The following is a 25017-nucleotide window of genomic DNA, read 5'->3' as shown; positions in this document are numbered from 1 at the left end:
CTTTATCTGTTTCAGACTGTCCCTATCCAACTCTCCTCCGAATTTATAGGTACTGCACAGGCGCTTGTAAATGACTTTATTTGGGCGCATAAACACCCTAGATTGTCTAAGTCCACACTTTATAGAAATAGGGATAGAGGAGGCCTGGGAGTACCCAATCTTCTGTTTTATCATCAGGCGGCGCAATTGACTAGAATAGTAGATTGGTGTAAAAACACTAAGGATAAAGAATGGGTGAAACTTAAACACGACCTAGTGGGTACTAAAAGTTTGGGGGCACTCTGCTGGACCTCTAAGCACCACAGGAATACACCATCACACACTCCTACGTTGGTATCTGCCACACTCCATACATGGGATTGCCTCGCTAGTACCCAGAGGGGTATCTCGTCAATCCCTTCTTCGTTAACTCCCTTACTTCACAACAATGATTTCCCACCGCTGAAACATTGCTGGACAGGAGATTTCTACTCTATCTCAGCAGGCCTACCTTGTTGTCTGGTCATAGAGAATGGGGCTATTCTATTTAAAGCTGCGTTAGTTGATAAAAACATCCCATTTTTCGCCAGATGGCTAGAATACTTGCAACTCTCTCATTTCCTTTCCAGCCATAGAAACAAGTCCCACTTTGTGCGTAGTCTAACTCCCTATGAGACGCTATGTTGGTCCCCGCAGGCGTCGACAGGCATACTTTCTGCAATCTATAAAATTCTAACTACAGTACACTCTAAAAGCCTCCCGCCATACACTAAAGCTTGGGAAACCGAGTTGGGCCAGACTATCCCTTTAAAGACTTGGGACACCATATTCCAGCAAATGGGTAAGGCGCCCTCTTCAATGAGTATTACAGAGACCAACATGAAATTGCTGGGGAGGTGGTATTTGTATCCCAGCAGGCTAGCTAAGATCTATCCACAAACTGACCCCCTCTGTTGGAGAGGCTGCAAGCAGCCTGGTACCCTTTGTCATATCTGGTGGGATTGCCCCCTGCTCCAACCATATTGGAGAGGTGTCCATGGGGAGATTCAAAAAGTTCTCTCACAGTCTATCCCTTTGGACCCCTTGACAATGCTGTTTTCACAAACTGCCCAAGATTAAATGCAAGTACAAAACTGTTTTACTATACATCATGCTTAGTAGCGCCAAGCAATTAATCCCCAGATTATGGAAGTAAAGTAACATTCCTTCCAAGTCAGAATGGATACAAAATGTTACACTTCTTTTATCCCTAGAAAAATTTCACTACCACAAAACTAATAGACTAGATTTTTACTGTTCTATGTTATTTCACTGGGAGACATATACCCACCCTGACGTTGAGACGCCACCCCAACCCACCGTGTCGGTATAATTCCTCCCCCAATGCATTCATGACATATACCCTCACACTTGCAAAGGCAGGGGACCCACTGGAGCCCAACTTTACATATCACCTACGCTTCCGGCAAACAATTCACAGGGTTAAAAGCTGCTAACACAAGGTAGAGGTCTACTAACTCACGAGGTGGCCTGCTATATGACTATATGACTTTGTAACGTAGAATAAACATACCCTACTGTGACATGTGGTGGTGTAGTGCTCCTGTAAGTTATGCCTCATAGATGGATGCCCTTCAGGGCAGATCTTCCCACATAAACTGTCGGTCATTCATTTAACCAACAGTAGTAATAGAGTGTCTCTCGCTGTGCGGCGATGTTTATTGATGTTTATTGTATTGTATTGTTATTTTGTTAAAATTGAAAACACCAGCAGACTTTTGGATTTGTTGAAAGCTTAACCGTGTACGATAATATGGACTTTTGAGATCTGAACATAAGGACTGTTCCAGCATGATTGCCTGTTTATATTGTCTTAGATAACTACATGTCCTTTTGCAAGCCGGGTTGTTGCAACGGCTTTTGTAAACATTGTACTTTTTATCTTCTTTCTATTTACAATAAAGCTTGTTGGAAAAAAAAATAAAATGCTCTAACACACTTAAGTCCCAATAAACAGCGGAGAGTTCAGACTCTTATACATGAGCACAGCATCAGAAGAGATCTAATGTAAATCCTTTTACTTTGTAAAGATTTCTTAAGACAATGGAACATACAATAGCTATTAGCAAAGCAAGCTCAGCAGATGTGGTATTTTTTTTACGTTTTAGCCCAGGAGACAATGGGGGAATATGAATAAAAGATGCATTATTCGATTGTTAGATGTTTCTCCCTCTGGGCTGTACAACTCTATATGTTGCTACTCATCTAATATTCTGATTTCTTAGAATGATGTCACAGGGTCAAGTATTGCAAGTGCATATAGTTAAAGGGACAGTAAAGTCAAAATTAAACTTTCGTTATTCAAATAGAGGATGTTGTTTTAAACAACTTTACAATTGACTTCTATTATTTAATTTGCTTTGTTCACCTGCTATTATTTGTTGAAAGCATTACTAGGTAGGCTCAGGAGCAGCAATGCACTACAGGGAGCTAGCTGCTGATTGGTCGCTGGTACTGCACATAAATGCCTCTAGTTATTGGCTCACATGATGTGTTTAGCTAACTCCTAGGGGCATATTTATCAAGCTCCGTATGGATCTTGAAGCCCTGTGTTCTAATGACCGCTGCTCTATAACCTGTCCGCCTGCTCTGAGGTGGCGGACAGACTTCGTCAGAAATCAACCCGATCCAATACGATCGAGTTGATTTACACCCCCTGCTAGCGGAATCTGCAGGGGGCGGCGTTGCACCAGCAGTTCCCAAGAGCAATGATAAATGCCGACAGTGTATGCATACTCTGAATTTCAAATAAGCATAAGATTTTTTTTCTGGAAAATGTATTATTCTCCCATTTTTCGGCCCCCTGTATTATGTGACAGACATCAGCCAATCACAGACTAGTATACGTGTACCCTGTGAGCTTATGCACATGCTCAGTAGGAGCTTGTTCCCCAGAAAGTGTGCAAAATATTATAATGGAAGTAAATTGGAAAGTGTCTTAAAACGTCATTCTCTTTCTGAATCATAAAAGTTTATTTTGACTTGAGTGTCCCTTTAAAAAATGGTGCAAATGGAAAAAATGGTTTGGCAGGTGAGAGGGGAGGATGGGTCTCTACATTACTGAAAAAATATTGGTTGTAAAAATATAATAAATAGATTAGCTGCCAGTAACAAAATTGTCAGGAAACAGTGGGAGGGTGGAGGACTAGAGAGCTGTTTAGGGGGTTAGGGAGGTTGGATGGTGATGAAGGATCCCTACACTACAGAAAATAAACAAACTCTTAAATATTAAAAAAACAAAGCCCTAAACTGCCAGTAGCTAAGATGGTGCTGATCAGTGGGGGGAAGGGGGGTGGAGGAAACAGAGCCGTTTGAGGGGATCAGGGAGTGGGAGGTGTCAGTTGGAAGGGTAATCCATACACTACAGCAAATTTTACCATTAATAGTTAACAGATTAGCCCCTTCACAGCCTGGAACTTTAGCAGTTTGGTGTGCCTCTGCAATCAGGTGCCTACTAATTAACAAAAAACAATGACAAAGCCATTCATGGCTGCAATTTCTAAATAAAGGGTATCACAGAGAAGCTTTTACAACCATTGTTCTTCTGACTGCAGTAGTTATGTGTAAATAATTTCATTAAGAAGACCCAAAGGTTTTGAAAAAGTTAACAATGTCTTGTTTTTATACAATCGCAAAAATTGTGGTATAAAGTATACAAAAATGGGCTAGATCAATACCTTGGATTTTCTACTTTGGGCAGTTCTGTTATACCAATGAAACTGCTGAATGTACATATCTAATGTTTGGTCTCAGCTGAATCAGAGGATGCCAATGAACAAATATTATGATTTTTTTTTCTACCATTACCGTTCAGAAAAGATAAGAAAGGCAGGCTTTAAATGATCAAAAGGACCCAGTATTCTTTATTTTTATCAAATGTGCAGAAACATTCACTGATGCTTATTCTTAGCACTTGTATTATTTTCTAGTTTTTAATACCTTTCTTTTTTGAACAGTTTGTTTCATATTTTGAGACAGTGTTAAAAATGTACAAGATATTTGGGCTTAATGAATATGATAAAAGCTGAGATAAAATTTCAACCCCTACCCTAAGCACTTTTGAAGCCCACTTTGTAAAACTATCAAACCCATTTTATGTAGTGGACAATATACAACAAAATCAGAGATTTTATATTTCTAACAGCACTGTAATATACAAATGTGAAAATTATTGTGTACTACATTGCACTTAATTTGTTTCTCTTCATTGAGAAATATAAAGAATGAACCTGAGTCAGAAATAGAGCAGTCAAAGAAAAAAATCCCTTTATTGAATTCCATGAGGGATCTTGCAGCAACCTTAGAGTGTCAATGAATCCAGGTCACTCTGAGGCTGTGATGCAAAATATGTCTTTATTAACAACTGCACATAGTATATTAACCATTGTATGTGTATGTTTAGTGTTTACCTGCATTGGCACAGTGTTCATTTGTCATTGATTCAGGTGCTACATGACCCTCACCACAGCTTTGCACTTGCATCGTGGTGGCTCTCCGAAGGGTCCAGCAGGCACTGGCAAGACAGAGACAGTGAAGGATCTTGGAAAAGCTCTAGGAATGTATGTGATTGTGGTAAACTGTTCAGAAGGGCTGGATTATAAATCAATGGGGAGAATGTTCTCTGGCTTGGCTCAGGTAAAGACTAATATAACCTCCATGTGCTGCTTGTGTATCAAGAGTTACTCCCCTTGTTTACAGTAGGTATTGTATCCCTGTCATTTCCATTTCACAGACTGGTGCATGGGGATGCTTTGATGAGTTTAACCGCATAAACATTGAAGTTCTGTCAGTGGTAGCCCAGCAGATCCTGTCCATCCTATCTGCCCTTTCTGCTGGCCACCCACAATTTTTGTTTGAGGGACGTGAGATCAACTTGGTGTGGTCTTGTGGTATCTTCATAACTATGAACCCAGGTAGGGAGAACCGTCTATGCTATAAGGAATGTATCTTCTTTTACAATGATTCATATCTTCTTCTAATGGCATATTCTTCCCCACAAGTGGCCTTCTCCACACATCAGCTGCAATCCATCTTTTAATGAGTTTTAGCTACCTTCTTGATATAGGTCATTCACAGTTGTTTATGTTTTTGTGAATAAGATCTCATGTTTGACATAGCATTGCTCTTGTGTTTGTAGGCTATGCAGGGCGAACTGAGCTTCCTGATAATCTCAAATCCATGTTCAGACCCATCTCCATGGTGGTACCAGACTCAACTCTCATTGCTGAGATCATACTCTTTGGAGAGGGATTTAACAACTGCAAGGTGATTGCAAATGATATTTAGGCACAATCTAGGGAACTCAATTGCATGCAGACTACAGCTTTTAATTTGTGTTTTATTTATTTTTTATTAGTTAGTTTTCCATTATGTAGCAGATTGTTATATTTATGGCATATAAGGGTGTTGAAGGTATCTAATAATACTATAGGAGCTCTCAACATATTGACAAATCTGCCAAGGCTGTCTGAAAGCAAAATATTTTGGCAAACAATAAATTAAAAAGAATGCGCTTTTTTGTTTTTATTATTAACATGTAATGTAAGGTCTGGACTTTTAGTCACATAGCAATGTTAACCTATAGTAGTTTAGAAAAGTATTCTTGACATTTGAAATAATATCTTCAATCTCCAGGTAAAACTCTCCATTCTTCATATAGAAAGTGTCTATATAACTACTCAAGATATTTTTGAGTGTAACATTTTCACATGTTTTTACCTTGTAGCTCCTGGCTAAAAAAGTATATACTCTGTACTCATTGGCCGTACAGCAGCTCTCTAAACAAGACCATTATGATTTTGGTTTGAGAGCTCTGACGTCACTTCTGAGGTATGCTGGGAGGAAACGCAGGATGAGGCCTGATCTGTCTGATGAAGAGGTAAGAAGGATAAGGGGAATTAGCGCATCTAAACCAGCATAATAAAATACAGGCCCATGCTGTATCAATTTAAAGGCTTAACAGCATTTATTTGTCCTCATTTCACAGGTTCTCATCATGTCTATGAAGGATATGAATATAGCTAAGCTCACCTCAGTGGATCTTCCTTTGTTCAGTGGCATAATGCAGGATCTATTCCCAGGCATTGACACCCCTTCTGCTGACTATGGCAAGGTAGTTGTAGTTTTATAAATGTGTGAATGTGCAACATTGTTAATGTGTGAAATTGTTTGCAAATCAGCTGTCCCATTGCTACTTCACTTACTTGTTAAAAATTATTACTATTTCCTTCTTTTTTTTTTTTAGCTCCGCGAGCAGATTGAACAGGAACTCAAGCTTTCTGGCATGCAGAATACCCCATTCACTTTGACAAAAATCATACAGTTATATGAGACCAAGTCCTCGCGCCACTCCTGCATGATTGTTGGCAGGACTTGCAGTGGAAAGTCCACTACTTGGCGCTGTCTGCAGAGTGCCCTTTCTGCCCTCCACCGTAGTGGTGATAGCAACTACAATATTGTGCGGGTAAGAGACTAGTTTTTCTGTAATCTGTGTGCTCAGTGATATGAGATACACAGGGGTGTAACTAGAAACCACTGAGCTCCACTGCAAAATTGCAGGCTAAGTTCCTCCCTCTAAATATATCCAACACAGTTCAAAGGCTTACTGTTTTATAATGTAATATTGACCTCTAAAATATTTTAAAAAGTTTACTATTTCTTCCATGACCCCTAAAAGCTTTCTTTGGAGCAGTAAACAAGAAATAAGTGTTTGAATAATAGTCTTTAGGGATATCTCTCTCCAATCACCCAAATCCGTGATGAATACAAAATGACACAGTCTGAAAAACAGAAAAAAGAGACGAGCTTCCTTGTGCGTATCAACCAGGTGAGCAATCCTTGCCCAAATATACGCTCCCCCGCTCCCAATCTACTCACAAGAGTTGTAGCACCCAAACGTGCTGTTAGAGGCAGTCTCACAGCGCCCCAGCTCGCTGGTCTCCCGTTCTCTGGATCAGCGATGGGAAGATAGACTTAAATGCTTTCTGTTTCCACAGCTGAAACATCTATTGTGCAGCTGATTGTCGATCGTGACACTCGACCTTGACAACCTATAAAGTCTTGTGATCTTAAAGATCAGACAAACGAAGTGATGTAAAAAACACACAGTTTATTAAAATCTGTGCACTTGAATGTGCATAGGTGTGCAATACCCTACGCGTTTCTCAGCCTACTGGCCATTTCTTCAGGCATCTACTAGGTTATATAGCAGGAAGCCTTTTCTAATGGTAAAAATATCTGTTATTTGTCATGTAAAAGGGGATTCACTTCTGTATGACATTATATAAATGTTAAGGCCATGTCAGAATCCTTCATCAAAATTACATGGACATTTATCCTTAACTACATTGAGCCTCCTGGGGTGCTGGGCTCAATAATAACCCCACCCACTACACTCCAGGCGTAAATTTCTATAAAGGTACTACGCATTAAATGCAATATTGTAATTGATTTGGGGCCAGATTACAAGTGTAGCTGAAAAAAATAGTGCTAATGTAATGATACACATATTAACACATAAATATATATGTATATAAGCCTATACATATATATTTATAGAGAGCACACAGTTCCCATAGACCGCTATGCAAAATCACTTTTTAGTGCCGTTTTTTTTCTAACACCTCACATCCCCTTACTTTAAGCCCTAAAAACTGCTTCGTGCACTTATTATTTTAAAAAATAAAAATGCTACTCTTTCTCCAACATAGGTGTGTCCGGTCCACGGCGTCATCCTTACTTGTGGGATATTCTCTTCCCCAACAGGAAATGGCAAAGAGCCCAGCAAAGCTGGTCACATGATCCCTCCTAGGCTCCGCCTACCCCAGTCATTCTCTTTGCCGTTGTACAGGCAACATCTCCACGGAGATGGCTTAGAGTTTTTTAGTGTTTAACTGTAGTTTTTATTATTCAATCAAGAGTTTGTTATTTTGAAATAGTGCTGGTATGTACTATTTACTCAGAAACAGAAAAGAGATGAAGATTTCTGTTTGTATGAGGAAAATGATTTTAGCAACCGTCACTAAAATCCATGGCTGTTCCACACAGGACTGTTGAGAGCAATTAACTTCAGTTGGGGGAACAGTGTGCAGTCTCTTGCTGCTTGAGGTATGACACATTCTAACAAGACGATGTAATGCTGGAAGCTGTCATTTTCCCTATGGGATCCGGTAAGCCATGTTTATTACGATCGTAAATAAGGGCTTCACAAGGGCTTATTAAAACTGTAGACTTTTTCTGGGCTAAATCGATTCATTATCAACACATATTTAGCCTTGAGGAATCATTTTATCTGGGTATTTTGATATAATACTATCGGCAGGCACTGTTTTAGACACCTTATTCTTAGGGGCTTTCCCAAAGCATAAGCAGAGCCTCATTTTCGCGCCGGTGTGGCGCACTTGTTTTTGAGAGGCATGGCATGCAGTCGCATGTGAGAGGAGCTCTGATACTTAGAAAAGACTTTCTGAAGGCGTCATTTGGTATCGTATTCCCCTTTGGGCTTGGTTGGGTCTCAGCAAAGCAGATACCAGGGACTGTAAAGGGGTTAAAGTTCAAAACGGCTCCGGTTCCGTTATTTTAAGGGTTAAAGCTTCCAAATTTGGTGTGCAATACTTTTAAGGCTTTAAGACACTGTGGTGAAAATTTGGTGAATTTTGAACAATTCCTTCATGTTTTTTCGCAATTGCAGTAATAAAGTGTGTTCAGTTTAAAATTTAAAGTGACAGTAACGGTTTTATTTTAAAACGTTTTTTGTACTTTGTTATCAAGTTTATGCCTGCTTTAACATGTCTGAACTACCAGATAGACTGTGTTCTGAATGTGGGGAAGCCAGAATTCCTATTCATTTAAATAAATGTGATTTATGTGATAATGATAATGATGCCCAAGATGATTCCTCAAGTGAGGGGAGTAAGCATGGTACTGCATCATTCCCTCCTTCGTCTACACGAGTCTTGCCCACTCAGGAGGCCCCTAGTACATCTAGCGCGCCAATACTCCTTACTATGCAACAATTAACGGCTGTAATGGATAATTCTGTCAAAAACATTTTAGCCAAAATGAACACTTATCAGCGTAAGCGCGGCTGCTCTGTTTTAGATACTGAAGAGCATGACGACGCTGATATTAATATTTCTGAAGGGCCCCTAACCCAGTCTGATGGGGCCAGGGAGGTTTTGGCTGAGGGAGAAATTACTGATTCAGGGAACATTTCTCAACAGGCTGAACCTGATGTGATTGCATTTAAATTTAAGTTGGAACATCTCCGCATTCTGCTTAAGGAGGTATTATCCACTCTGGATGATTGTGACAAGTTGGTCATCCCAGAGAAACTTTGTAAAATGGACAAGTTCCTAGAGGTGCCGGGGCTCCCAGAAGCTTTTCCTATACCCAAGCGGGTGGCGGACATTGTTAATAAAGAATGGGAAAGGCCCGGTATTCCTTTCGTCCCTCCCCCCATATTTAAAAAATTGTTTCCTATGGTCGACCCCAGAAAGGACTTATGGCAGACAGTCCCCAAGGTCGAGGGAGCGGTTTCCACTTTAAACAAACGCACCACTATACCCATAGAGGATAGTTGTGCTTTCAAAGATCCTATGGATAAAAAATTAGAAGGTTTGCTTAAAAAGATGTTTGTTCAGCAAGGTTACCTTCTACAACCAATTTCATGCATTGTCCCTGTCGCTACAGCCGCATGTTTCTGGTTCGATGATCTGATAAGAGCGGTCGATAGTGATTCTCCTCCTTTGGAGGAGATTATGGACAGAATCAATGCTCTCAAATTGGCTAATTCTTTCACCCTAGACGCCACTTTGCAATTGGCTAGGTTAGCGGCTAAGAATTCTGGGTTTGCTATCGTGGCGCGCAGAGCGCTTTGGTTGAAATCTTGGTCGGCTGATGCGTCTTCCAAGAACAAGCTACTTAACATTCCTTTCAAGGGGAAAACGCTGTTTGGCCCTGACTTGAAAGAGATTATCTCTGATATCACTGGGGGTAAGGGCCATGCCCTTCCTCAGGATCGGCCTTTCAAGGCAAAAAATAAACCTAATTTTCGTCCCTTTCGTAGAAACGGACCAGCCCAAGGTGCTACGTCCTCTAAGCAAGAGGGTAATACTTCTCAAGCCAAGCCAGCTTGGAGACCAATGCAAGGCTGGAACAAGGGAAAGCAGGCCAAGAAACCTGCCACTGCTACCAAGACAGCATGAAATGTTGGCCCCCGATCCGGGACCGGATCTGGTGGGGGGCAGACTCTCTCTCTTCGCTCAGGCTTGGGCAAGAGATGTTCTGGATCCTTGGGCGCTAGAAATAGTCTCCCAAGGTTATCTTCTGGAATTCAAGGGACTTCCCCCAAGGGGGAGGTTCCACAGGTCTCAGTTGTCTTCAGACCACATAAAAAGACAGGCATTCTTACATTGTGTAGAAGACCTGTTAAAAATGGGAGTGATTCATCCTGTTCCATTAAGAGAACAAGGGATGGGGTTCTACTCCAATCTGTTCATAGTTCCCAAAAAAGAGGGAACGTTCAGACCAATCTTAGATCTCAAGATCTTAAACAAGTTTCTCAAGGTTCCATCGTTCAAGATGGAAACCATTCGAACTATTCTTCCTTCCATCCAGGAAGGTCAATTCATGACCACGGTGGATTTAAAGGATGCGTATCTACATATTCCTATCCACAAGGAACATCATCGGTTCCTAAGGTTCGCATTCCTGGACAAACATTACCAGTTCGTGGCGCTTCCTTTCGGATTAGCCACTGCTCCAAGGATTTTCACAAAGGTACTAGGGTCCCTTCTAGCTGTGCTAAGACCAAGGGGCATTGCTGTAGTACCTTACTTGGACGACATTCTGATTCAAGCGTCGTCCCTTCCTCAAGCAAAGGCTCACACGGACATTGTCCTGGCCTTTCTCAGATCTCACGGGTGGAAAGTGAACGTGGAAAAGAGTTCTCTATCCCCGTCAACAAGGGTTCCCTTCTTGGGAACAATAATAGACTCCTTAGAAATAAGGATTTTTCTGACAGAAGCCAGAAAAACAAAGCTTCTAGACTCTTGTCGGATACTTCATTCCGTTCCTCTTCCTTCCATAGCTCAGTGCATGGAAGTGATCGGGTTGATGGTAGCGGCAATGGACATAGTTCCTTTTGCGCGCATTCATCTAAGACCATTACAACTGTGCATGCTCAGTCAGTGGAATGGGGACTATACAGACTTGTCTCCGAAGATACAAGTAAATCAGAGGACCAGAGACTCACTCCGTTGGTGGCTGTCCCTGGACAACCTGTCACAAGGGATGACATTCCGCAGACCAGAGTGGGTCATTGTCACGACCGACGCCAGTCTGATGGGCTGGGGCGCGGTCTGGGGATCCCTGAAAGCTCAGGGTCTTTGGTCTCGGGAAGAATCTCTTCTACCGATAAATATTCTGGAACTGAGAGCGATATTCAATGCTCTCAAGGCTTGGCCTCAGCTAGCGAGGGCCAAGTTCATACGGTTTCAATCAGACAACATGACAACTGTTGCGTACATCAACCATCAGGGGGGAACAAGGAGTTCCCTAGCGATGGAAGAAGTGACCAAAATCATTCTATGGGCGGAGTCTCACTCCTGCCACCTGTCTGCTATCCACATCCCAGGAGTGGAAAATTGGGAAGCGGATTTTCTGAGTCGTCAGACATTGCATCCGGGGGAGTGGGAACTCCATCCGGAAATCTTTGCCCAAGTCACTCAGCTGTGGGGCATTCCAGACATGGATCTGATGGCCTCTCGTCAGAACTTCAAAGTTCCTTGCTACGGGTCCAGATCCAGGGATCCCAAGGCGGCTCTAGTGGATGCACTAGTAGCACCTTGGACCTTCAAACTAGCTTATGTGTTCCCGCCGTTTCCTCTCATCCCCAGGCTGGTAGCCAGGATCAATCAGGAGAGGGCGTCGGTGATCTTGATAGCTCCTGCGTGGCCACGCAGGACTTGGTATGCAGATCTGGTGAATATGTCATCGGCTCCACCTTGGAAGCTACCTTTGAGACGAGACCTTCTTGTTCAGGGTCCGTTCGAACATCCGAATCTGGTTTCACTCCAGCTGACTGCTTGGAGATTGAACGCTTGATTTTATCGAAGCGAGGGTTCTCAGATTCTGTTATTGATACTCTTGTTCAGGCCAGAAAGCCTGTAACTAGAAAGATTTACCACAAAATTTGGAAAAAATATATCTGTTGGTGTGAATCTAAAGGATTCTCTTGGGACAAGGTTAAGATTCCTAGGATTCTATCCTTCCTTCAAGAAGGATTGGAAAAAGGATTATCTGCAAGTTCCCTGAAGGGACAGATTTCTGCCTTGTCGGTGTTACTTCACAAAAGACTGGCTGCTGTGCCAGATGTTCAAGCCTTTGTTCAGGCTCTGGTTAGAATTAAGCCTGTTTACAAACCTTTGACTCCTCCTTGGAGTCTCAATTTAGTTCTTTCAGTTCTTCAGGGGGTTCCGTTTGAACCCTTGCATTCCGTTGATATTAAGTTATTATCTTGGAAAGTTTTGTTTTTAGTTGCAATTTCTTCTGCCAGAAGAGTTTCAGAATTATCTGCTCTGCAGTGTTCTCCTCCTTATCTGGTGTTCCATGCAGATAAGGTGGTTTTACGTACTAAACCTGGTTTTCTTCCAAAAGTTGTTTCTAACAAAAACATTAACCAGGAGATTATCGTACCTTCTCTGTGTCCGAAACCAGTTTCAAAGAAGGAACGTTTGTTGCACAATTTGGATGTTGTTCGCGCTCTAAAATTCTATTTAGATGCTACAAAGGATTTTAGACAAACATCTTCCTTGTTTGTTGTTTATTCTGGTAAAAGGAGAGGTCAAAAAGCAACTTCTACCTCTCTCTCTTTTTGGATTAAAAGCATCATCAGATTGGCTTACGAGACTGCCGGACGGCAGCCTCCCGAAAGAATCACAGCTCATTCCACTAGGGCTGTGGCTTCCACATGGGCCTTCAAGAACGAGGCTTCTGTTGATCAGATATGTAGGGCAGCGACTTGGTCTTCACTGCACACTTTTACCAAATTTTACAAGTTTGATACTTTTGCTTCTTCTGAGGCTATTTTTGGGAGAAAGGTTTTGCAAGCCGTGGTGCCTTCCATTTAGGTGACCTGATTTGCTCCCTCCCTTCATCCGTGTCCTAAAGCTTTGGTATTGGTTCCCACAAGTAAGGATGACGCCGTGGACCGGACACACCTATGTTGGAGAAAACAGAATTTATGTTTACCTGATAAATTACTTTCTCCAACGGTGTGTCCGGTCCACGGCCCGCCCTGGTTTTTTTAATCAGGTCTGATAATTTATTTTCTTTAACTACAGTCACCACGGTACCATATGGTTTCTCCTATGCAAATATTCCTCCTTAACGTCGGTCGAATGACTGGGGTAGGCGGAGCCTAGGAGGGATCATGTGACCAGCTTTGCTGGGCTCTTTGCCATTTCCTGTTGGGGAAGAGAATATCCCACAAGTAAGGATGACGCCGTGGACCGGACACACCGTTGGAGAAAGTAATTTATCAGGTAAACATAAATTCTGTTTTTTTTATTTTGTAAAACTACAGTACAATGTATTTTGGGGGCAATTGGGACACATTTTGAAAATGAACCAGAGATCTGATCTCTAGTTTATTTTCGGAATGCTAATTGCTACTTTCCCGTTAACGGGTGCGCAATAAATGAGTGCTCCACTTATTATCTAGCCCTTAAATAGGTAAACATACATATACACGTATAGACATATACACACACAGGTAGAAAACCCTTTATCCAAACTGCTTGGGACCGGAAAAGGTTTGGATTTTGGAATAGTTTGGATTTTGGAATAGTTTGAATGGGACACACACACATATACACCTTTAAACCCTTCTCAGTTTTGCACTTTGCCATATCCTTTTAATTCCATTTTAAAGCCTTTTTTTTTCAGTAATAAACCTTTATATTATTTTCATGTGTATTATTATGTAAAGTATTAAGTGATGATGCTTTACTTCAGCTCTCCAAAACCACATGAATTTACCATGGTACTTTGTAATGTGCCTGAGCACAACACTTATTTCACCACTAATAGCGCTCTGTGTGCTATACATTTAAAGAATATGCGGCACTAAAAATATCAATTGTGTTAAGATTCTCTGGTTAACGTGTTTACCATCAACTTGGCATACCAGACTGTGTGTTATTATGCGTGCAGGACCGAGCGCAAGATAAAGCAGTGCACCCTGTACTATCAATTGTGTTAAGATTCTCTGGTTAACGTTTTTACCATCAACTTGCCATACCAGATTGTGTGTTATTATGCGTGCAGGACCGAGCGCAAGATAAAGCAGTGCACCCTGTACTATCAATTGTGTTAAGATTCTCTGGTTAACGTGTTTACCATCAACTTGCCGTACCAGATTGTGTGTTATTATGCGTGTAGGACCAAGCGCAAGATAAAGCAGTGCACCCTGTACTATCAATTGTGTTAAGATTCTCTGGTTAACGTGTTTACCATCAACTTGCCGTACCAGATTGTGTGTTATTATGCGTGCAGGACCGAGCGCAAGATAAAGCAGTGCACCCTGTACTATCAATTGGGACCACAGGTAATCCAGCCCTTGATTTTATAAGTGCTAAAGTGCCATTCTGAGATTAAAAAATGTTTGAAAATGATCATAAATAGAAGCATTAAACTGAATACATTTTCTGTTATGCATATTAAAGAGCAATATTTAAACATTAAAAATGTATACATTTGTGTGTGAAAAAGACTAGGTTAAAGGGATATGCAACCCAAACATTTCCTTTTGTGATTCAGACAGAGCATACAATTTTAAAAAAAGTTTCCAATTTACTTCTATTATCAGATTTGCTTTGCTCTTTTGATATTCTGTGTTGAAGTGATACCTAGGTAGGCATTTGGAGCACTACATTCCATCTAGTTCTCTTGCAAATGGATAACAATGTTGCAAAACTCCTGCCATATAGTGCTCCAGAAATGGACTGGCTCCTAAACATACATCCCTGTTTTTCAACAAAAGATACACACAGAGAGAAGCACACTCCTAGGAATGAACAACCAGCTCAATAACTTGTTAAATTTACCACCTGGGTGCAACTTCTTTTTAGCCCAGTAATGCTTTTCACAGATTAGAACTCTCCTGTAGTATATCAGTCTGATCCCACCTATAACGGTCAGTCCAGAGCTGAAATACCAGACAATTCCTCTCTGAACAAGGAACACGGAAATCCCATACGATTGTTTAAGCCTTCATCAGTGAGGTGTAGCCATATTCCTCTAAACACACTGAGCAAGGAGTCCATGTCTGGTTGCCCCTTTTTAACTTAGGGAGACATAATACACACAGAGAGAAGTGCACTCAACGAACAACCAGCTCAATAACTTGTTACCCTGTTCTATGGCGATTTACCAAAAAAGATACCTGGAGAACTAATAAAAATTTTATATAGAAGTTAATTAGAAAGTTGTTCAAAATCGCATGCTCTGAATCATCAAAGAAAAATTTTGGGTTTCATATCCCTTTAAAGCTGTTTATTTTTTGAAGGAATATTCTAATATAAAATTGACATGCTGTAAATAGTTATTTTTTGCATTAATGATCCTAGCTTACTATGTTTATTTAAACTGTAGAAAGGGGTTAAACCCACAGTTAAAGACACGTTCATAGTACAGAAGTTGTCAGCCAATCAGATTCGGCACATATTGAGTGCTTATGGCTTCTTGCGGGAAAGCTACAGATTGCAAGTTGCTCTAATTTGAGCTTGGCATGACGCAATTAATAGCACTAAATTTGGCATTACAAGATGGTATTACAGATTGTGGGGTTAACTTGTTTTACCATGTCATTTTTAAAAGTGTGATACATATGTAGAGCTCCCTATATATTCAGTGGAAAATGCAAAGTGCTAGTAATGCGCTTATTTCTTGCACATAACAAGTAGCTGGTTAAAGTGATGGTAAATCTTAGCATTTTTGAAAGTATAAAATACTTCATGCTGAAAGTTCCTTTATTTGTGGCACTGGTAAATCCTAGTGTTTCAAAAACACCAGGGTTTACTATCACTTTAAGTGTAATGCTAGAATGCAGTCCAAGATATCAAATCTAATATGTACAACTAAACAGATATGGAAGTTGTATTGCAAAGAAAAAAAACCCACAATTAGCTGAGTGGAAGTATAGTGTTAGAATGACTTAAAGGGACAGTTAACATAAAATCTAATGTTACATAAAATCACCTTATTAAGGAACACCAACTTAAATCCGCACTACTAAAACAGAAATACTTCGACGTGCAATACAAGGCAGGGACCTCATTGGCAAAGGCATGCAAGAGGAGACAACTTAATACATATGTGCACACTATCTCAGACACTCAAGGCAGCATACACAGGGATAGTAAGAGTATTGCGGAGGTCTTCCGGCAATACTATTCGACACTTTATAACATAAAAGATGCAGCCACATGCCATTCAACAGAGTCATACTTAAAGGAGCTAAATCTTCCCACACTAGAAGGGGAGGAGGCGGATAAATTAGATTCCCCTATCATGATAGATGAAATTAAAAAAGCAATTCAGGATATGCCAGCTGGGAAAAGCCCGGGACCAGACGGATTTAGTATGAAATACTACAAAAAATATATAGATCACCTGGTAATACCCCTGGGAAAAATGTTTAACTCATTCTCCCCCACCATAGGGTTTTCAGAAAATATGCTAGAGGCCCATATAACTGTTTTACCGAAGCCGGGAAAACAACCAGACAGACCAGAGCAATTCCGCCCGATATCACTCTTGAACTCGGATATAAAGATATTTGCCAAAATTCTGGCAAATAGAATTAACCAATATCTACCCAAGCTGATCAACACGGATCAGGTAGGATTTGTCCCGGGAAGAGAGGCGCGGGATAACACATTAAAAACACTCCAGATAATAGTCCATGTTCAAAACAATAAGATACCGACAGTAATAGTCTCCACAGACGCTGAAAAAGCGTTTGATAGGGTGAATTGGCAATTTCTAAAAGCGGTCATGAATAAAATGAAATTTGGCGATAAATTTATAGCACAAGTATTTTCTTTATACACATCCCCTACAGCAAAAGTAAGGGTGAACGGCCTCTTATCAGACAGTTTTCGCATAGGCAATGGGACAAGGCAGGGGTGCCCACTTTCCCCAGTGCTCTTTGCCCTAACTATAGAAGCCTTGGCACAGAAAATTAGAAACAACAAATAGATATCGGGGGTCCTGGTTGGTAACAGCGAACACAAGTTAGCATTATATGCAGACGACGTCCTTCTTATACTCACCAATATAGAGACATCCTTACCAGAGGCAATGGAAGGGTTTCGGGAGTTTGGGGAGGTATCCAACTTCTTAGTGAACAACACCAAATCTGAAATGCTAAACATAACATACGAGGATGAGACATTAAAACAATTAACTATGGGCTGCCTCCTAAAAAGACAAAATTTGAAACTTAAATACTTGGGTATTTACCTGGCACCGGACCCACAGGTCATATTCCAGGCCAATTATAAAAAACTAGAGGAGAATTTAGCTGCTGATCTCTCCAGCTGGAAAAACAAATCTATCTCATGGGTAGGAAGAATAAATGTAGTAAAGATGAATGTCCTTCCCAGGATTCTATATCTATTACAGACCACCCCTATTCAATTACCAAATAAATACATAAATCGTATTCAATCTTTGATAGAACAATTTATATGGCAGGGAATTAGGCCGCGGATATCGAAGCAGACAATGTACTTACCTAGGGCGCAGGGAGGATTGGGAGTACCTAATATACACACTTACAAAGTAGGTTAATAGATTTATGCACAAATAATCCGTACAAACAATGGGCCCAATTGGATAGACAAATCCTACAGCTCGGCAATGCAGGCATGTTGGCATGGTTACCCACAAAACAAAGACCAGCTATAATACAACAATACCCAATAATGATGGAACTGTTTGCTACATGGGATAAATTGATGAGCACATCCACAAACATATCAAGCCCACACTCCCCAATGACTCCCTTGTGCAATAACACCTCACTACCCTGGAACTTCAAAGACACCCACATAGAACATGGAGACCATATAAAAAATAGAATTATGGCGGTATTTTATCAAGATGGAAAAATGAGGGCTCTAGAAGACATTAAAGAAAGTCACCCCGACATACACCTGAACTGGTACTCATATGCGCAAATAAGACACTATATAGACACACATCCCTGTAAACAGCAACTGACAAGACGGTTAACACCTTTCGAAAATTTATGTCAACTGAAAACTACACCCAGGCATACTATATCCATATTGTATAAGCAACTACTTCCTGAAGGCAAACAACAGCTCCCAACATACATAGCGTGGGAAAAAGAAATGGGAATAACTATACCTCTAAAAGAGTGGCAAAGAGCCTTTCTAGCCACTAAAAAATCCTCAATCTCCACAAGGATACTAGAAACAAATTATAAATTTCTTACAAGGTGGTACCTTACTCCCAGTAGATTACATAAAATATATAAGACAGCAAGTAATAAGTGTTGGAGAGGATGTGGAGAGGTGGGGAATCCTACACATATTTGGTGGAAATGTGACAGATTAGACACTTACTGGGTGGAAAAACTAAAACAAATTTCCGACGTAATAGGGAGACAGTTACCCAACGACCCACTGATCCTTTTCTACATGGCAGTTCCCAAAATTGATAATAGTATAGCCAGGACTTTGTTGACAGTGTTAATTAACAGTGCCAAAACACTAATTCCAAAATATTGGAAAACAACAACAGTGCCCACAGTATTTGAGTGGAGGGCGCAGGTAGACAACCTATTGCAATTATAGAGATATCATCATTTAAAGGCAGGCACCATAGAGACACATGAGCTTATGGTAGAAATGTGGAGGCAACATATCAAATAGGCATTCAAAATATGTCTACATAATGACGCACACTTCACATGTTGACCATTAAACATAAACCATAAACTCAGATTGAGAGTGCGATGTTTATTGTTAGCAGTAGTTTGTTATAATATGCTATTACCTAGGATGGAGGATTTTTCGGGGTTATTCCCCGGAGTGATTATACTCTGAACTTTCCAAAAGACGGACATTGCATCAGAAACCTAAATACAGAATAAGACCCACGGACGTGGGATGGTTGTTCACTATTGTACTTAATGCCTGAATTGAATAATTGTACTGCATGTATGTGGATCACTATCTTATTATTGTTTGAACATAGACAGTTTTGTTAATAATGTGATTAATACCAAATAAAGAAACTTTTAAAACTAAAAAAATAAAAAATAAACTAATGTTACATAATTCTGCACAGTGTAGAATTTTGTAACATTCTTTTTTTTGTTTATTGTCCCTTTAAGAAGCATACTAGAATGTTTTTCGACATCCATGCTACCAGAAAGACATAATCGCTCTAAAACAGCTTTGTGGAGTCCGCAATATCTGACATAAATAACTTTTGCGCAAGCATTATGGATAACACTAGAGTGATAGTAGGGTCCCACACTGATTTAATTTTTTTTATCTTAACTTGTAACCTGGCCCTTAGTAAACAAGGGTCAGCAATGCAGAAATTACATAATCTAACAAACTTGACAATGTCATTGTTTGCTTTACAGCGTCCCTTTAAACTACCAGAAAGCACACAACAAATAAACATTGTAAAATACAACAAGGAAAACAATGACTGCCTTTATATAAATATTTATCTTGTATTTGATTTATAATGGTTGCTAAATTTAAAATGTTTCAGGATTGTCCACTAAACCCCAAAGCAGTGTCACTGGGTGAGTTGTACGGTGAATACGACCTCACAACTAATGAGTGGACAGATGGAATCCTATCAAGTCTGATGAGGGCAGCATGTGCAGGTATCAATCAGCAAATCCATTATCTGCAATTAGTAAACCTAGGTGTACAATGTGATTGTAACCTACATATATTGATATATATATAACCTCATATTTACAGATTGTATTATTTAAACAGGAACAACAATTTAACAATTTAGGCTCTTCCCATCAATAGTTGGTAATTTTTTTTTTATTTTTTATTTTAAATATTTTTATTGAGGGTAAAAAAATTGTTTTACAAACATAAGATGCATGTTACAATCATCAATACTTATATACATTACATATTTGAGGAGTTACAATGCACCTAAGATAGAGAAGCTTTCCCCCACATTTTCTCCCCTTATCTTAACTTAATAGATCACTCTTGGATCTCAGATATGACAACAATACATTATAGGGGGTTAGAAGAAAGAAACGAAAAACAGAAAGAGAAAAAAAAATAAAAAAAAAATGCATCTCTGAACTAATATTGCTGTAATGACATTCCTGTCTTTAAATAAGAAAATGGAAGATGCATGAGCCTTAACTGGGAACTCCTATGTTGTGTATAACCATTAGCACAATTGAAATTAAAATTAAAATCAGGCCCTGCATATTGGGTTGCAGTAGCAATAGATATCCAAATATGCCTCTAATATCTCGGGGATAGCAGTTAGTATCAGCACATTTTCAAGGGGGACATACCGTGCCGCGCCGCACCCCTATTAAAGTGCGTTATAGGCCGTGTGTTGGGTGACAGCTGCTATACTCTATGGATTTTCGTATATATATGAATGAGATAGATGAATAATTGTTCTATTACTCTAATTACTTGTGGACAGTGCAACACTTTGGATCTAAAAGCCCTTATTTTAATTATATATTGTAGGATGTTTCCCAAGGGCCCCCCACTAAACCCCCAGAAAACATACAGAGGAGATTAAGGACTTTATAAAAGTAGCAGTGTCAACTATACAAGATTAGGCGCAAATATACAATGCACTTATTTAAAATGTGAGTGTAGTAAATGTAAAGAACACAATATAACGTGAGCAAACACAATAAACTAAACATTGAAACCATAACCTCTGTAGTCAAGAACGGGTCCCTGTGCCCCTTGAGGCAGAGTATAACCCCTTCCCCGGCTCCGGCTCCGGCCAGAAGAGAGCTTATACTAAGTTTCAGGACCAAGTTCCAACACACAGTCCACAAGAGAAAACACTGTCCCAACATCCCAGTCCCGATCACCTGAGCCACAAATATGGCGGCGGCCTGAGGAGGTAATTTTTGAGTTGACATCCACTTTCGATTTTCCAGGTTGGGGCAGAGCGGCAGAGTCTGTCCAAATAATTAAGAGCCCAGAATTATTTAGTTTGGGAGGGCTTGCTGGAGTGGAGGTCATCCTGGAGCACAGGACAGCACGGGAGTCCCCCCCGGTCCCCCGCACCGACATGGACCCTGTCGAGATCCCATCCGGCATTAGGAGCTCCAGATCCGCACCAGCTGCCGTCCATTTTGTTGCGTAAATGCTGCTAATCACTGCGGTATCAGTTATTTTCCCAGTCGGAAGTACGGTATCGCCCGCATAGTCTAAGCCGTCCTTCTCACCGACTCCCGCCATGTGGCTTATCAATTGTGGTGCAGGGCGCAGAGGTCTTACTGTGCGTGTGGGTATCAAAGGAGGCACGGCAACCTCAGATACATCTTGGCTAGGATCTGCGCTGGTGCTGATATCAGGCTGATTGAGCTGATGTTGCCCTTGATAGGCCCGCATGAAAAAGTCCCATGGAGCCCCCGCTAACAGGGTTTGGAAGCAGCGTTCTAGCTTTTCTATGCTGTGGTCAATGCGTGTTTGCAGACCTATCTCCTGTGCGGCAGCCATCTTTGCTATGGTGGATGAGAAATTATTAGTAACAGTGTATTCTGTACGTCGGACACTTTTTAGCTAGTATAGTGCTGCAGGGGGTTATGTAGGACAGGCAAGATTTATGGAACCCCAGTTAAGGCAGGAACCCTCGAGTCCTCGAGGGGGGTGGCGCTGCCTATGTATGAGCCGCCGCTCTAGGCCTCCTTCGTCCGATGCTGGGCTCAAACTTCACGAATACAGCACAAATTTCCCCAAAGTTCAAGTGCTGACTAGCAGATTTGTTCAAGTGAACAGATGGCTATAAATCCTTGCTGTAAGATTTCTTTTTTACCGGCGGGTATCAAGATCTCTGTAAGAGCTCAGGAAAAGTGCGACTGTATAGAGTCACGGTTCGGACACGCCCCCCAATAGTTGGTAATTTAACCTATTAGTTGCCAAAAACATAACAGCAGTTTCCAGTAACACAAACACAACAGTGATTTAACCTTTTAATTGTCAGGTATATAAGGCAATCAGCTGGAACGTAGGGCAGTCACTAGTTTAAATCACTACTGCATAACAAATTAAACCGTTTGGTTGCCAGAAACACTTGCAGCAGTGGTTTCGACCCTTCATTGCTGAAAACACACATGCACCAATGTTTTAAACCTTGATTACCCTCTATACCATTGTGTAGCCTGTGGCCTGGTCATCTACATGCACTACCTTTGTGCCTTTTGCAAATAATTAAAGAGCATGCAGTCTCTTCACTATCTTTACTGTACTGAGTATGTGGCATTTAAAGGAACAGTCTAGTCAAAATTAAACTTTCATGATTCAGATAGGGCATGCAATTAAAAAAAAAAAAACTTTACAATTTACTTTTCTTTCCAATAACATAGAGAGTCCACAAATCCATTCAATAGTGGGAATTCAACTCCTGGCCAGCAGGAGGAGGCAAAGAACACCCCAGCAGAGCTGTTAAGTGTCACTCCCATTACCCATAATCCCCAGTCATTCTTTGCCTTGTTCATCGGGAGGATGTGCAAATATGGTGTCTGAAGATATTTAATCCTTTTATGGGTACTTTTCCCTGTAAGCAAGGATTGGGGCTATGCTGTGTCCATGTAATTCTCTTTAGTAAGAGTAATGGTGGCTTTTAGTAGTTAGAAGGCGGCAAGGTGATCCTTGCTTAAATTCTAACATCAATGCTACCCCTTTTATAGAAAACCAGGGTTGGTTACTCTGTTTTTCTTTTTCTACAGGTCCCTGTCAGAAGTTGGTGAACCCTTCACACCTTAGAAAATGTTACCGGCTCTGCAGCTGGATCCACAGGTAAGTGCTTCCTTTCTAGGTGAGGAAGGAACAGCATTCTAGGGGTTAATTCCCCTGTGGATATTTATTGGGGCACAATATATCTCTGTAGACAGAGATATATTTTAAAGAGATTTTAGGGCACTGCATCTGCTAAGGGGTGTTAACTTATATACCTAAGTATATGTTAAAAGGCTGGCATGAGAGGGTTAATATTATTTATTTTATATGAAGGAAAGTATGCTTCAGTGTTTAAACATAATTAAGATGCTTTTTATTTTGTCCGGATATTCAGTTAGTTTGCGCCGTTTTTTTGTTCTTTTTGTCTGTGGCGCAGATTCTTACTCAGTGCGGTCACGTGACCTTCCTCTACTCTTCCGTTTTCATCTTTCTCTGTACAGCCGAGTGAAGAGCAGAGTGTTTGGCGGGCTGCTATAAGGAGTATATCTATCCGGATTTCACACATAGCTTGGTAATCGAGTCTACGATCTTTCAGCTAATGGGTAATTCTTTTCTGGTCACCAGAGGGTAAGTCCTCAGCAGAGCTGAGGAATAGAGGTGACAGTTTATTTGTGAAAATAGTTTGGGGATCCAATTCATATTTTGTTTAATTATATATATGATATTTTGATTAAAAAAGGGATAAGAATTTATTTTTTATTGGCTCTTAGTTTTTTATTTTTTGTGGGACCAATTGCCTAACATTATGGACATTAACACTAATTTAAGTGATTTATTTGATAAATGTTTATACTGCTTGGAGGCTCAAGTTATTCCTCCGGTGCAGCTTTGCTACTCATGTTTAAATAATATGCTTTTGTTTAAAAATAAAAATTCCCTCTCAGACCCTAATGTCTCTCAGGATAATGCTGTCTGTGCCATGCCTCAGCTTTCCCCTCAAACGTCCCAAGCTTTAGCAGTTTTACATGCAGTGCCCTGCACTGCGCAAATAACCTCTACGGTTTATGCAGCCTTATCAGCCTTTCCTATGGCTGGTAAGAGAAAGAGGAAATCTAAAAATATAGCACTACAAAGAATTCTGACCCCGCTAAGTCAGCGTTAGTTATTTTTTTTTTTTTTTTTTTTTTTAATTTTCAAAAGAGCTTTATTAGAGTCTAAAAAAAACATACAAGTCATAAAACAGGTATACATGATATAAGAGTTGCATTACTTACATAATAGGTTAGGTCAGGTATCTATTCATGTAATAGCAATGTGAAACCAAAACATCTATTTTTACATGTGATTTTGAGAGATAGTAAGAGAAATGGTGACATATCTTAAATATTAAATGCAGACCCTCAAGGAGTTTTATTACAGAGTTGACTACAATTAACAATGCTCTTTTACTGGCCCCCTATGAGTGAAATATAGACCTCTCATGGATCTGTTTCCAGGCTAATATGATGTTTGGGGGAGTTAACAAACATGTGATAGGTAGGAGAATCTACGTTTTACCGCCATGCACCATATTTAAAAACATTATGAAACTATTCATGTCTATCCCACATTTATATAGGTGCACCGGTCAGGACTGGATGCTTTACTATCGATCGATTCACACTCAATAAAAAAAAAAAAAAAAATTAACTATTCATATGGACAAACTGGAGAACTACATAACAAACTTAAAAGTAGCACATCTACTCAGAACCAAAATCCCAGCTGACCTATTACATCTTGTTAGACACATGTAAATATCTACATACACTTTCAGTTATTTGTAGTGTTATAATAACTCTGATACTGCTCATAAAGATTTCTTTTTAGATATAACACAGTTTGAAAAATTGTTCTGTATACCCAACTGTGGTCCCGGCCGTAGGCCACAAGAGGGGCGCTGATGTTACTATCTTAATCTATCCTTTATTCCCATAGTCTGAGGCAGCATCTACATCAATATCCCTTTTTCAGT

General features: G+C 40.3%; 1 protein-coding gene across 1 annotated transcript in view; it reads left to right on the top strand.

Annotated features, from left to right (window-relative positions):
• The window catches only part of DNAH2 (dynein axonemal heavy chain 2), a 456831-nt gene that overhangs the window by 283848 nt on the left and 147966 nt on the right, over window positions 1–25017 (top strand). Inside the window, exons 35-41 of the mRNA XM_053719507.1 lie at window positions 4485–4674; window positions 4772–4952; window positions 5177–5304; window positions 5765–5917; window positions 6026–6151; window positions 6284–6502; window positions 19861–19978. Coding sequence (XP_053575482.1) covers window positions 4485–4674; window positions 4772–4952; window positions 5177–5304; window positions 5765–5917; window positions 6026–6151; window positions 6284–6502; window positions 19861–19978 — 1115 coding nt within the window. The remainder of the gene's footprint in view (window positions 1–4484; window positions 4675–4771; window positions 4953–5176; window positions 5305–5764; window positions 5918–6025; window positions 6152–6283; window positions 6503–19860; window positions 19979–25017) is intronic.

The sequence above is a fragment of the Bombina bombina genome, chromosome 6 (assembly GCF_027579735.1).
Source record: "Bombina bombina isolate aBomBom1 chromosome 6, aBomBom1.pri, whole genome shotgun sequence".
In the NCBI taxonomy this organism is placed as follows: Eukaryota; Metazoa; Chordata; class Amphibia; order Anura; family Bombinatoridae; genus Bombina; species Bombina bombina.
This window is presented reverse-complemented; position numbering and strand designations above follow the sequence as displayed.